The 14,622-nt window shown below is 35.9% G+C and overlaps 1 protein-coding gene across 1 annotated transcript in view; it reads left to right on the top strand.

Annotated features, from left to right (window-relative positions):
- eys (EGF-like photoreceptor maintenance factor) overlaps positions 1–14,622 on the top strand; it is a 341,768-nt gene that overhangs the window by 315,102 nt on the left and 12,044 nt on the right. The window contains exons 44-46 of the mRNA XM_088934016.1: positions 2,486–2,668; positions 13,181–13,347; positions 13,615–13,759. Of these exons, the coding sequence (XP_088790142.1) occupies positions 2,486–2,668; positions 13,181–13,347; positions 13,615–13,759 (495 nt within the window). The remainder of the gene's footprint in view (positions 1–2,485; positions 2,669–13,180; positions 13,348–13,614; positions 13,760–14,622) is intronic.

Raw genomic sequence — 14,622 nt, 5'->3', positions numbered from 1 at the left:
CACCATGGAACAAGAGCAAGCATTCAGGCTCCGAGGTTTTGCCTAGACATGCTGTCCCTGGTACTCAGTTTCCTTTCTGTCAAATAGGATGTGGAGCTGCTTTTTAGACTGGTAATTAAATGTTCATATCAAATGTTAACTAATTCTAAGCAATGAAAAAAATGTTTATGTGTTTAGAGCAGTGTATTAATTATTTTATCTAGTGAAAAGATTTTAAAAGCCATAAATAATTCATAAGCAGGAAGAGGCTTTCCTCAGAAAAACACTCAAAATACCGTACTTAGCTCAAGCCGTGGGGCAAAAGAAAAAATGCTAGTTATTTGGTTTTGGAGAAAAAGGTATAACGTACTTTGTACTTCCCTGGAAGGGAAATATGGAAATATTGAGTTCTGCTCAGAGTGTGAAGATATGGCAGTTTCTCATCTTTGCCTAAGAGAACAGAGGAGATAGACTTTGTACTGACCTGTACTGTGAAGTCAAGCAATTCCTTCTTTTTTTGCCCACAAGACAAATCCATAGGTGCTTGTATTATTAAGCAGAAATGAAAAATTAAGGAGGTTTAAAATAGGAATGTCTGATAATGTACCACAGTAACAATAATAACACTTAGAATCTAAGTGTGTGTCCATGTTTTGTACTGTATGTCCTCCTTATCAATGTAAATTGCCAGTTATTTCTGAAAATAAAACGAATAAAAATGCAATGGGGGTTTTTAAAGGGTCGCAGTCCACCATTTCAGTTTATGGAAATTGTAATGAAACTGTTCCCTTATGGAACATAAAACAATGGCTCCATCTAGTGTTAACCATTAACTATCATTTTAATATGCAACGAAGACACTGCATTTTTAATAGGGGATGTGTGGATACGTCGGAATATAGCTACTCAGCGCTGATGCTTTTCAATAAGAACTGCACAGAGAGACAATAAAATGAGCTTCATGAGATTTCCAGGACAATGTGTGCTCTATTAATTGTGATAATGTGATTAGGAAAAAGAAATGTGTAGGTGGTAAAAGAAGGGCACCTCTTGAAATTAAATGACGAAGAAAAGTCCTTTCATTACTCAGTGCCATAGAATTCCTTTTTGACTACCTGAAGGGGATTGTACAGAAGTTTGTTGTCTTTTAGATAATTATCCTTGAGATAAAGAGGGCTCTGAATGAAGCAGGGGGTCTCAGCATGCAGTGTTTTTTCTTAATTAAAAAACTCTGGCTTAGCATTTTAATGAGTCAGAATTGGCAATTTTCTAGGAGATGGAAGAAATGCATCTAGATTTCAAACAAATTCTTTATTTTCACATATATTTAATAGTATTGTGAATATTACACAGAAATTCATATTTGTGAACTTGTTCTATACAATCTATCTATCAATTCTGTCTGGATAGTAAATTTGATGTAATATTACCAAAAATAAGATGTTTAAATGATTTTTATCAACATGGTAAAATAACCCCTGGACCCCTGAGTGCCTAGGGCTGTGCATTTTTTTTTTTGTTTTTTAACAGTGCAATACCAGTGATTTTTAATATTGCAATTGTCTGAACCTCCAGAGATCTGTGCACTACTGTGCACCATGAATGTATAATAATCACCTACCCATCCATTTAATTGTCTCATTAGAAAATGATGGCCATGAACAAGGGAATTGTATGTTTTGCCATGCGTTCCAAGCATCCATATTGATGCTGTAACTTGATCCTTCGATTTCGGCTCCTCCTATCAGTGTGCAGCCTTGGACTGTTCACCCACCAGTAGGATAGGCAAGCTAGGCTTAGACTGTTTCTCCTGTTGATGTGTTGTTGCAACAGCAATCCTGCTCAGTACGAGATCAACCAAAGGTTCAGGTCAAGACATCTGCTTGGTTTAGTACTGTACCTTCTGTGGGATTATCATTGAATGTTTCTAAATCAGAATCCACACTAAAAGGTACATACTGTAAATACTGGAAAAAACAGATGGGTTGAAAAGTCTGTAAAAGTATTTTCATCAATTAATTTGTTTTTAAAAACAGCTGAGAGGTTTTGTCATGTTACTAGGTGTGTATCTACCAGCCGGAATGTGCAGAGAAAGATACATTTACTCTGGAGTCAAGTTAAGCCACTTTAACTACACACACACACACACAGACAGACCATTGAACTATTTTTTGTGAGTTGTGCAAGCTGTTCTTTTGCCACTTGGCTGATTTAGGGTTGCCAGAGCAAATGGGTGGTATATTTAAGCAATTCCCAATCTTCTTATACTCTTTAAAAATCAATTGATAATACATCAGTATCTATTTTTTTAGCTTAAGCACTGTACAACTGATATGTAAATATAGACAGATGGATGGAATGCTGATTTAATGAAAGGAAAGATATAAATGAATGTATTTATCTGTTTTAGGCAGTGTTTGTTGTGTTTTCTACTTTTATATTGTCATCAAGCGATATTAGAGGGTTGTATCAATAACATCTTTATTCACCTGATGTGTTTCTGCAGCTATCAATATCACCAGGGCCAGATTTAGTGGAACAGATGAGTTTGGATATACATCTTATATGGCCTATTCCAGAATCCCAAATATGGACTTCTACTATGAATTCCAGTTGAAACTGACATTTGCCAACAATGGGTCTGCTGTAAAGGACAACCTTATTCTTTTCACTGGACAAAAAGGGAAAGGTAAGAAAGGCTTATTCACATTCAGGTCCTGTAAATATGGTAGCAGCAGTTTGTGAAAACTAGTAAATAAACTGAAAATGTGATTTTTAAAGCTTTTCTATTATGACTATATGTGACAGATCTCTGCGAATGGCCCATTATAACAGTTGCTCTCCACACTGCAGAAATTGAAAATAAATCTTCTTTCTGACATGCTGAATTTATGATTTTCTACTTTCATATTGAAACTTTGAAATTTTCATAATGCTCACACTCCTATCACTTGAGCTTCATTACGGAGTTCTGTAACCTACTGACTCTTTAATGTTTTTCCTGTGTGCATGGAAATGCACTGACAGCATGGCTGAATTACTTCCTGTTGGGCCACCCTTGCCTTCACTCAGTTCTGATTCAGAAATGAGGGATCTTCTGTTTTTAGTAAAGCTAGTCATTCGTGGGGTAAAAAAATGTTTCTTGTGAGTTTGGAGGAGCATAATTCCTCTCAAATTGATTTTTGTTGCCTTAATTGGTTGAGAGATATAACAGTGTTACTTATCGGGGGTGTAAAAAATATGCAAATGTATTACTTGAGTAAAAGTATTGCTGCTTTTAAAAATACATCATTAAGTAAAACTTTTCTTTCTAGAAAGCTATTAAATAAAAATATAAAGTAATTATCTCTTTACAGTACACAAGTATCAAGTGAAAATGTTAAATTACATGTTAAATTAAGATTACCCTGAATTTTACATCAGCTTTAATTATCATTGGTACTATTTTATACACATCTATGCCTACATGTACATTTAAATTAGGTACTAGGTACTACTTTCAGCCATAAATAAAACATTTGATGGAATAATTCTAGGATCAAGTGTTAAAAATTTTAAGTATTGCTTTTAAACTGCTTTTGGATTAATATTACTCTTCTAAACTACTAAATGCATCCTCCACTTCTGAACTAAAGCAAACAAAGGAACAGATAAAGGTTCATTCCATACCAAAAGGCAAAGAAAAGAAGCAAAGAGATCAGAGGTCTCTCCAGATCAATAGTTTCCCATTTAACCTATAATGGCCACCCTCTTTAAGATCTCTGTGTGTCCTTACACAGGGGTTTCAGAATTCCTATTGGAGAAAGACATCTGAAACCAATGAAGGGGGATAACACCTTCACCTTTCGCTCATCAAAAAACTAATCTCCTAATTTCTGGATTTTGGATTTCCAGACCTCTCCTCCTGCTCTCCCTGAGGTTGGACTCTCACTCTCACCTGCTTTTTCTCCATTTCCTCGCGGCTCCCTGCCCCTTCTTACTGCTCTGTCCTTTGCTCTCCTGTACCTTATTTACCTGCTGCTTCCCCTCTCTCACGCCTGACGAAGGCTCCAGAGCTGAGAAGTTCTGTTTCTTTCCTCACTTCTCAGCATGGAATGAATCCTCTCCTGTTCCTCTGCAGCCTACGCATACAGACTCCTATGTGAATGTAAGACTTTGGCTGGAGAGTCTTCTTCAGGTTTCTCCTTTCTATGTTTCAGGGTGAAAGTAACCTTTTCTGATCCTTTGCAATCAATGCATACTGACACAGCTCCCTACTCAAACATCCACAATGAAAACAATTGGGTCTAATTGCTTACATCTTTTGTTTTTTCATGATCAGAAGTATGCATTATTTTTAGTATTGTTAATTCTCCAAACCTCTTGCTTCTGACCAGTTTTGATCTACTTAGACTAAATAATTAGCTTACAGGTCTATTTTTCATATTTACTTGCTGGAATATTAACAGTGAATCAAAGTTTAACTCAGTCCACACAAGAAATACAGTAGCTTTTCCCATTAACATTCCAGTGTCAAAATGAACTGAAAATGTTATAAATAAAGAAAAAAAAACATTTTTTAGTGTATTTGGATGCATAAATATTGGTTATTATTTCCAAACACTGTCTTTAAAACAAGTTCCAACTTAACATGATATACCCAGGATATGTTACAATTTTCTCTAGAATTGACCATATCAACTAAAAATACAGAGATTACAAAGTACAGCAGCAACATCAGGAAAAAACGTCTTTTTTAAATGAGAAATCACTTTTTCCTTTACAGTTATGCATATGATTTATAAACATTTTTCAGTGGATGGTAACAACACAATATATCTCCAGTGCAAGATAAATAAATGTCTAAAGGTTTTTTGAAACCAGCAGACATAATTTTCTCATAGTTATAGAGCCCTCTCTGAAGCTTTACTGTGCGATGCCCTTGACTTTCATCAGAGCCTTGACTTTGGTTTGGGATGCATCAGTCCAGTCATGGCTGTACACCACATTGTAGAGCCCGCATCACTGACTGTGCTAATTAAAGAGAGACTCCCTCTCCTTTTTTGATGATGGCATAGTTCTTGGTCTAAGCAAAGTCTACATTAGGTCTTAAACTTTGGCAACAAGATGTCAGCCAAGATCAATTCCTGATTCTCAAGCTTTTTGCCAACATGCTTCTAAATGCCCCATTGAAGAGCCTTTACCAGTGGGCTCCAGTGTTTAGAGGGAAGTTTAATCATCTGAGGTTTGATTCCAATAGATATACTGTAGTATGGACAGCAGCCGTCCCATCAGTGTGTTGGTTATAGCTTAAAGAATGTAGTGCCTCTGTCACCAGACCCATAATAGTAGTGTATTTAGCCTAGAAGGTCAACTCAGTTGGATTTAGCTACAACACTGATGCTTGGGTATCTGGTACTCAAGACTGTTATCCATGTCCAGAACTCCTGCAATTTCTCAAAATTGAACCTCATTTTCTTCACCAGCTTCTTCTTCTGTTTGTTTTTTGGATTTTGTTATTAAGTATTCAAAGCGACATATTATTTTCATCAGCAAATGTTTTGAAGACAAAAAAGAATTGTCTGTGGTGGTTCTAATGATCTCCTCTCATTCTTTGAGTGTCACCTGTCAAAACGTCAAAAGTATCGTTTAAACACCTACATGCTAGTGCAGCAGAACATCTCTCCAGACTTTTGGGATCATTCCTGTGAGCTTTCACTGCAATGTACTGTAGCTGCTTTACCTAGCTGTCCAGAAGTCTGTGGTAGTAGCAATGCATTAAACCTTACTCACAGAATGAATCATATTTGTTTTCATGCTTTTAGCATCCTTACATACAGTATATTACTACAAACAGTAGCTCTTGATATAATTGTAGAATTATCAGTCAATTAAAGTTTATTTATCAAATGCAAAACAATACAGTGTGCAGCAGTAGTAGCTGGCAATGAAATGTCTTAAATTAGACTGCAGACCATGAATTAAATATTTAAATGCAGGTAGCTCAATTACACCGAATGGCTGGAGACCTTCTATGATTCACTTTATCACTGCATTGTCCACTGTGGCTGTGACCCAGGCATGATGGGACATGCTAGACTCACTTGCTTGCTTGTGGAAGCAGAGGTGAGAGCTGACTTCTTTCTCTTCTGCACCTTAGAAGTCAACATTGTGTACTTGCAGCTGATGGGGGTATTTTCCCTGCAGAGAAAATCATATTTAATATTGTATATATCAGTATTGCAATTATCATTCAGCTGTTAAATGAATAACAACTTTATACATTCCGATCACTAGCTAATTTAATTCATTTTCAAAATAATGAGTGAGGAATTTTGTCTCTTTAGAAATGTTCATGCCTTTTTTATCAATGCATTTACATTCATTAGTTTTATAACTTGATCGCATTACTGTAAAAATTAAAGCATTTTATCAGGACAAACAAAATGATTACCATCTTTGCAAAAAAAAGTATTTTTATTTACCAGTGCTAGCTACCACAATAGTAGCATGCACCTACAGTTAGGACAATGGTGCTTATTAAGGTGGAGCCTAAATTAAGTGGGCACTTCAGTAAATTAGGATTCAGGTTGGACAAATCACAGTTTTTAAAAAATGGATAGTAGCAAATGGTCAAGTAAAATGGAATTGTTTTTTAAAAAAAGCTGAAAAGTTTAAAAAATTAAACATTAAGAGAATAATTCAACTATGTGCGAGTTTATTGAATACATTTTTTAAATAATTTTCTCTGTTGAGAGACTATGGCATTCAAATTAATTGGTTCCGCAGAAGAACAAACTTTGTTTCCTACCGTTTCCACTTTGTTGATCACTGTTGTTGATCTGAATTTAGTTCAGTTTTAGAACCACTTTAAATCTCAGAATGATTGTGGATTATGGGACCAGGTGGCAATTGAAGCAGTGTTAGTTTTCTAGCTATCTCAACTTGGACAAATGAATTACATTAATTACAAATGAGCTAGCTATTGAAATTAAATCTAACATTTATCTATAGGAAACAAATTAACGCAGATACCTCAACATGTGTTTTTTTTTCCATCTGACAGCAGTGTACATTGACTCTTCCACTGCACTCGGTAAGCAAAGATGACATTAAAGGGACAGAGACTCCTTTAACTTACTGCATTTCAAACAGATCGTTGAGGTAAAGCCATGGATAAACTACACTGTTCTCTGCCTTTTTGGATGTGAGGCAGAAGCAGAGCTTTAATTTTCCTTTTTGTCTGTTGTTTGGCTAGTTCAAAAATCAATATATATGAAACTATATAGAAATTAAACTGTCATACACTCAACGTGTCTGCAATGTATTTAAAGGTTGGTTTTAGTAACTGCTATCTACTGTGTCATCTGTGGCAAAACATTTAATCATCAGCTTTCACAAAGGACCATCAAAGAACACGATGTAACTAGAATGTAAAAACTAATTATAGAAAGGGTTTGATGAAGTCAAGGTAACGTTCAGGTGTTACAGAATATGGGACACAGAGAATAAGACAGAGCTGCTCAGTCATGGCTTTAATGAGCTGTAATTATAGAATGCCTATTTTGTTAATATGGTGTAAATGAAGCAGTGAAGAATGGAAAAGGAAATTAATTCTGTGAATGGCTTCTTATAGGAACAGTTATATATTAATGTAATAGTTAATGCCATGATTTGTAGTTGTCAATATATTTATATTGTGAAGGGCTATTGGTGTATGAAATTAAATACTTTTGAGTCTCATTTCCATAGTTTCTTAACATATCTCAGTTTATTAGTGATGCAGAAAAATCACAAAAGCATGTAAACATTTGCAGCATGTAAACATAAGAATGTTTAAGAATCAAGAGAGACTACTGTATTTGTTCCAGCTTCAGCCTATGTAGTTACTAAAACCAATTTGAAATGAGGATCTTGAAAGAGAAAATGAAACAAGCCTTACGAATATCTCTGGAAAACTTGTTCAGACATCCACCACCCAGTGTGTATACACATCAGTTAGTGTGTCTGCACAGTTTGTCTGTGTATCAGGTCCTTCCTAAATTTACGCCCACATGAAAATTTGGCAGCGGTACCGAAAACAGTACCCCATTTGGTGAAAGTTGACAATGTAAAAAAAAGAAAAAATGATTGTTCTCCTCTGATAAAATAATATTTCTTCTGCTGTGGAGATAGAGTGCTTACTGCAGCAGTTAGCCCAAGCCACACTGGCTCAACAAGAAACCCTCCTTGTGCAGAAAGGATCAGTAGACTACAGATGGATTTGCAACATCTACCTTATCAGCAGCTATAAAAAGAGCTTCATTGGTGGACAATGGAGCCAGACACACACCCTAGGAAGCAGGTAACAAAAAATGATGCCCTCACACGATTTGGAGGTGTACTTGAAGACACTGGGCCAGCATAATTGCACCTTTATTGCCAAGAGAAGCACAGAAGGCTTACTATGACCTACAGCAGCAGGATGCTGAAAATTATGATATCCTTTTAAGGGAAATTCTCGCATGACTGAGAGTAATAATGGCAGTTAGAGCTCAGAGATTTCATTTCTGGGTTTAATGTCCAGATCAGCCTCCTCGATTTCAAATGTTTGAATTCATACACCTAGCCTGGAAATGGTTTCAGCCTGAAGAACTACCATTTAATAAGGTAATTGAGCGAGTGGTACTAAACCATTTCCATCACAGCCTTCCTGTGGAAATGCAAGGAGTTGTTCAGTTAAGGAAGTCCACAAAAAATAGACCACATTATTGATCTGGTGGAATGTCCGTGCTCCAAGAAAAAACATGATGAAAGTGATAAAAGAAATGTTCCAGAACTTAGACCAACACTTGAGAATGAACAGGAATAGAGATATAAAATCTGGACTTCTGTTAAAGAGACTTCTCAGACAGTGAGTGATGTGCTCTGGTAGCTGGCTCAAAGAAGAAAAATTCTAAAGAATCAAAAGTTCCCAGATGATATAATTATCATTAAAGAAGACACTTTATGATATTGATATTGTTCATTATGTCAAGAACCTATTAAAGTGGATGTAACTTTGGGTGAATGCTGTGACATTTGGGAGCTAGCGGGTCAGACTTAGCCAAAACTGGACGATTGAAACTTTAGCAGCCCCATGTGTAATTCTCAGTCAAATAAAGCTCCAAAAAGAGGACAATGTTGCTGCTACATGTACAGATGGTGGCAAAACCATATATAACAGCTCGCCTACATTTTAGAATACCACTAGGAAATTATAAGGTGGTGGTATTGGGTCATTCCTCATTTGCCTTATACTGTCTTATTGCCCACATTTCTAAGCATTATGGGAGTCAGAATGTATTTGGTTGGACCATTAGTGAAATCTGCTAAGAGGTGTCAGTACATATTGGTGATTTTGGACTAGGCAACCCAGTATCCAGAAGCTATACTTTTAATATGGTCAATTGTAAAGCTATTGCCTCCGAGCTTGTCTTTCTCTTCTCGCTTCTTCTCTTCTCTTCTAACAGGTGAAAGTTATCACCTGCAGAAAAACATTATTCTGCCTTTGAAAAGCCAATCAACAGAGCCTTAGACTTGCTAAAGTATTGCTTATTTTTCTACTGACCGGCCACGCACACCTGACACGAATGATGAATAATAAAGGCAAAAGCGATATAGTCACAAGATGTGGCCAGAGCCTCCAGTCATACAAATTTACAGCAGTCCAAGAAGCAGGTAAACACCAAAGCAATATGGATGGTCTGTCACGTATGCGACATGCAGATGTTGCTTTAAAAAGATACATTTTCTCAGAGAGAAGGGGAATGTGATGCCACAAGTGGTATTGTCCTTGAAGGATGGTACTTCCCCCCGAATTGTCATCCAGTTTGTTGACACTTTTTGCCAGTACTGAGATGGCTGTGCGAGAACACCAGAACTCAATTGCTGGAACAGGGAAGAGCTGCGTGCCCTGTTCCAGCCTATACTGTATGAGCCGGTAGTAGAAGTGGCTGATATTGTGGAAGAAGTGCAGAGTGAGCGAAGGTTGCCACATTCTAAAAGTTTCATATTGCTATAGCTATTACATCTACAAGAGACTGAAAGAAGGAAATGAACTACTGAGGCTGAAAGGAAAGGTAGAAATAAAGAGAGAAAAATAAAATTACGGAATGACTAAGGACCGGAGTAGGAATATTAACCTGGCTAAAGTTACACAGAGTGTGTGGTGATAAGAGAGAAAATTCAGAAAGCAAAAAGTACGTACATTTAGACATACACCCAGTACAACTGCACAATACTGTTCCTTTAAGAACTAAATTCAACACTAAAAAATCTTAGCTGAATTTCCTAACTAAAGTCTAAAATAAACAAGACTGTCAAACTGTATGTGTGCACAGTGAAGCATATGCACAGCTCATATATCAGGATCTACTTGTATTACTTGTTGTAAACGTTTTGTATTCAGTGGAAAAAGTGAAAATGAGGAAACCAGCAGTGTTCACTCTGCTTCACCAGACAAGCTCCCATGAGGCTTTTGGAATTAGACTGATTTGCATTGCTATGGAAGTATTAAACTCTTGCTTCAGAGCACACATTGCAAATGAAATTATGCAAACAAACAAGGAAATGACTCATAAGTAATGATTCATGTCTGTTTTTATAAATGTTGCCATTTAGTTTTTATGAAAGGTCCCAAAGATACAAATGGAAATTAAGAGGTAGATTTCACTACACATATGCCTATATGTATCCTTTTAAGTGCATAAGTGAATATTTTATACATATGGATATACAATTCTGATAAAGAGCCAATTGTTTGAATAGATTAAAAAATGGCAAGTGATCTAGAATAAATGCAGGTAACTTTTATCTTAAATGTATAAATTCCTCAACAACCCCAATAAATGTAGATTTGGAAATTTACCATGATATGTTTGATTCTACTTCTGAACAAAGTAACAGTTATCCGGTAAAAAAAGGAAAATTGCTTGTTTCTCTGCTTGCTGACTGAATTGCATAAGAACATAAAAATGGCTCGAAATTGAAGAGGCCTTTCAGCTCAACTTGTTTGTATCGTTATAGTTTAATGTTCTTTGAATTCTGCTCTTTTTCTTAAGGATCAGAGTGAGCTTCACCAACATAACTTAGGAGTTTATTTGCAGATACTCACAATCCTCTAGGTAAAGAGGTGTTTCTTTTTAAAGTGGTACTGTTGGTGGTGGTAAATACTCCTAAACCAAGTAATTTCCACTTGAGTTCCTGAGTTCTAGAAGTAATCTTCTGAGTTGACTTGGTCAAGGTCTTTCAAAATTTTTTAGTTAATCTTCTCCATTTCAGACTAAAACATGTATTTAGTGAGTATGACATACCCTAAGACCAGGATTAAATCAGATGCTGTCCATTGTATTAGCTCCAGTACAGTAGTTTCCGACCCTGGTCCTGGTGTCTTCTGTTTTTATTCAGATACATTTTCGATTTGAGCTCTATTTTTAAAAATGTTTTTAATTTTTATTTTTTAAACAAATTAATTGGATTTGTAATTAATATCAGCCCTGTACTAACCTCAGAACTCTGTTCATTTCTTTGTAAGATGATTGAAATGGACTGCCACAGAAGACAAAACTCCCTCATGTTTGTTCTGTATGATGACATTGTGGTTCACCTTTGTTTACACACTCAGACATAAGTGTCATTAATTGCATAAACAAGTGTGTAAACATGGGGAACCATAAACCTCAAGTAGGGTTAATTTATGACACATGTCTGAGTGTGTAAACAAAGGTTTGAATAAACAAGTACACTAATTAAAGCATAGAGAACAAAACTGAACACAGTATTCAACATATGATCTAATTAATGAATAGCATAACTTAACCAGCCTTGATTTAAATTAAATACTCTTATCAATAAAACACAATTTTTTTTACCTTTTTATCGCTTCACTGCATTGTCTCCTTGAAGAAATTGAGGGCACATTCAATTTCATTGGCCACGGGTCCGTCCAGTACTGAATTTTCTCTAAACCCAATTATATGGCTTGTGCTGTTATTATACTACAGTATTTGCAACATTGCCTATTTTTGTACCATCTGAGAATTATAGTTTACTCAGTGTACTGATCTAGACCATTGATATGGATCAGGTAGAGCTGAAGTCCTCAAACTGAACCCTGTGCTACCTCACTAATGCCTTTAGTCCTGTGTGATGTAACTCCTGTTATGAGTGTCCATAATTTTCTGTTTTTAAACATTTCTTTATCTACATGCACACATTAACTTGTCTTCCTGCAGCTTTACATTTGAAGAATAGTCTTTCATATGGTATATGGTCTAGATATGTCATGTAATAAGCCCTAAAGTTATCTAATGAATTAGATTCTTGCTCAAAGAAAGAAGTATCCAATTCACTCATTAGGCATGATCCATTAATAATAAATCCTTTCTGTCCCATAGAGCACAGTTTTCATCTATGAGATCTTCTTGTTTGCATCTTATAATTGTTTCCATAACATTAGATGTAACCGGGGAAGGTATTGCTCTACAGCTCCCTGGTACCATTTTGTCAATCTTTTTAATTGATAGGTATTAAATTTGTGATTTTCCAATAAGCAGACACAACCCCTTTCCTATCATAGAGATACGAAATATCCCTGAGGGTCTATTGATAGGTTGTCTTGTTTCTCTGAAGCACACAAATTCACTGTCTGGACTGGGCAGTTTGTTTTATTAAATTCAGCTAGCACCTTTAATGCCTTATCCTCTTATACACTAAAATTGTTTAGAGCTTAGCAGAATTCTTTTTTTTTACCTGCAGGGAATTAATTTAATCTTTTGTGAATACCTGTGCAAAGCAATCTTTGATGCCCACTATTCCCTGCTCATCTTCTATAATAGATAAATGTGTATCCCTAAGACAGTCTACTGCTCCCTTTTCTGAACTTTTGGGATTGCAATATTGAAAAAAGCCCCTGGCAATAGTTTTGACTCATAGCTACTGTATACTTCCTTTCCTCTTTTGATTCTTTTGGTTTCTTGAGTTGTGTTAGCAGCTCTGTGTATTCTCTGTGCTTTGCCTCATCTTCATCGTTATCCCCTTTAGTTTTCTCTATAAAGTATTTTCATTCTGTTTAGTTAATTCTTCTATTAAAACATTTAGGCCAACCTTTTCTAGAATGTGATTTGTTAACCTTTGTTATGGTCTTTCCCTGTGTTTCTAATACCACATTTGAAGTGTCACCATTCTATCTTTGTGCTTAAAGGTATCAATGGGGATGATTTCCTGGTCCTGGGTGTGCGCAATGGCCAAATTGTGTACAAATTTAATCTGGGATCTGGAGTCACCACCATTTTAAGTGAACCCCTCACTCTGGGCCAGCGTGTCCACGTCATTCGCTTTGGCAGATTCCTCAAAACGGGCTGGCTGAAGGTTAGTGTTTGAGATACAAGCTTCTTGTTCATAAACATTTGTATTGCAGATCGATAAATAGATACATTTTTCATTTATTAAAGAAAACAGCTTGTGCAACTAGGAACATCCAGCTGCATTTTCCAGAAAAATGACTTTAGAAATATCTATTTAGAAACAAGTGAATGGAAAAACAACATTCGCAATAACATTACAGGGGCCAGCCTTTTAATTCCCCTTTGCATTACAATGTGTTTAAAACCTAAAATCACAGTTCTTGTTTTTCAGGTGGATGAGCAAAGGAATAAGACTGGATCTTCTCCAGGACACTTGGTTGGTTTGAATGTTTTCAGCAAGTTCTTTCTGGGTGGATACAATGAGTATACTCCAGAACTACTGCCCGTGGGTGCTCAGTTCCAGAATGGGTTTCAGGGTAAGAGCTTTTGTTTCTGCTTTGTTTAAAATAACAGACTATCTTAATTATTATTCTTTGCCTTTTTACTATAAAGTTTCTGTTTTTTTTCTGAATTAATTGCACTACATATACTGTAATTACATCAACTTTTCAAAAATCAAATATGTATCATGTATCAATTTTGCAGTGAGTCTGTTAGTTTTTGTTCTGGTTATTGATATCACAGTTTCTAAGGACACAGATTTTTTGGTTAGAGCATTGTATTAGAAAATTGCTCTGAAATTGTATATTTCAGCATTTCAGCAGACATTAGTAATTATTAGATGGCACAGGAAGACCTAACAAGATATTTTCCTCCAAATATTATTATTGGGTTTTTTTTTTGCTTAGTAGATGCTCTTACCCAGAGTAGTATACTGTAACATTTTGTCTTGAAAGTTGTGTCTCATAAAACAGTTGTCTCATGCATAGTCCCAGCATTCTGTCATAGTGACCAGAAAAAAAAGTTCTGAAGGCTGGCTGTTATCCTTTACGTGAAGTAAAGTGACCTTTGTGTGACCCCTAAATTACCTCTTTTCTAGTCATTGCTGTTTTTTATTCTTTAGTTATTACTGTCAGGAAAAACAAAATGTCCCCCTGCTGCCTACAGTTCTGAGAAGGATTAGGCTAACAATTAGCCTTTAGAATTTTCCTCCTGAGGTTAGAATGTGCAAAATGCCACAAGCATGCAACACACCATCCAAAGCACTCTAATCAGCATTAGGACTTATAAGGAAAATAATAAACCATCAAATTCAAAACACTCAAAATAAGTGCCAGCGAGAGGCAAATTACCCAGAGAAAGCTCACTGTGTTAGTCTAAAGTCTTTCAAGAGATAAAG

Source organism: Atractosteus spatula, chromosome 15 (genome assembly GCF_055471065.1).
Source record: "Atractosteus spatula isolate fAtrSpa1 chromosome 15, fAtrSpa1.hap1, whole genome shotgun sequence".
Lineage (NCBI taxonomy): Eukaryota > Metazoa > Chordata > Actinopteri > Semionotiformes > Lepisosteidae > Atractosteus > Atractosteus spatula.
Note: the sequence above shows the minus strand (reverse complement) of the source record. Positions and strands in the feature narration are given on the sequence as shown.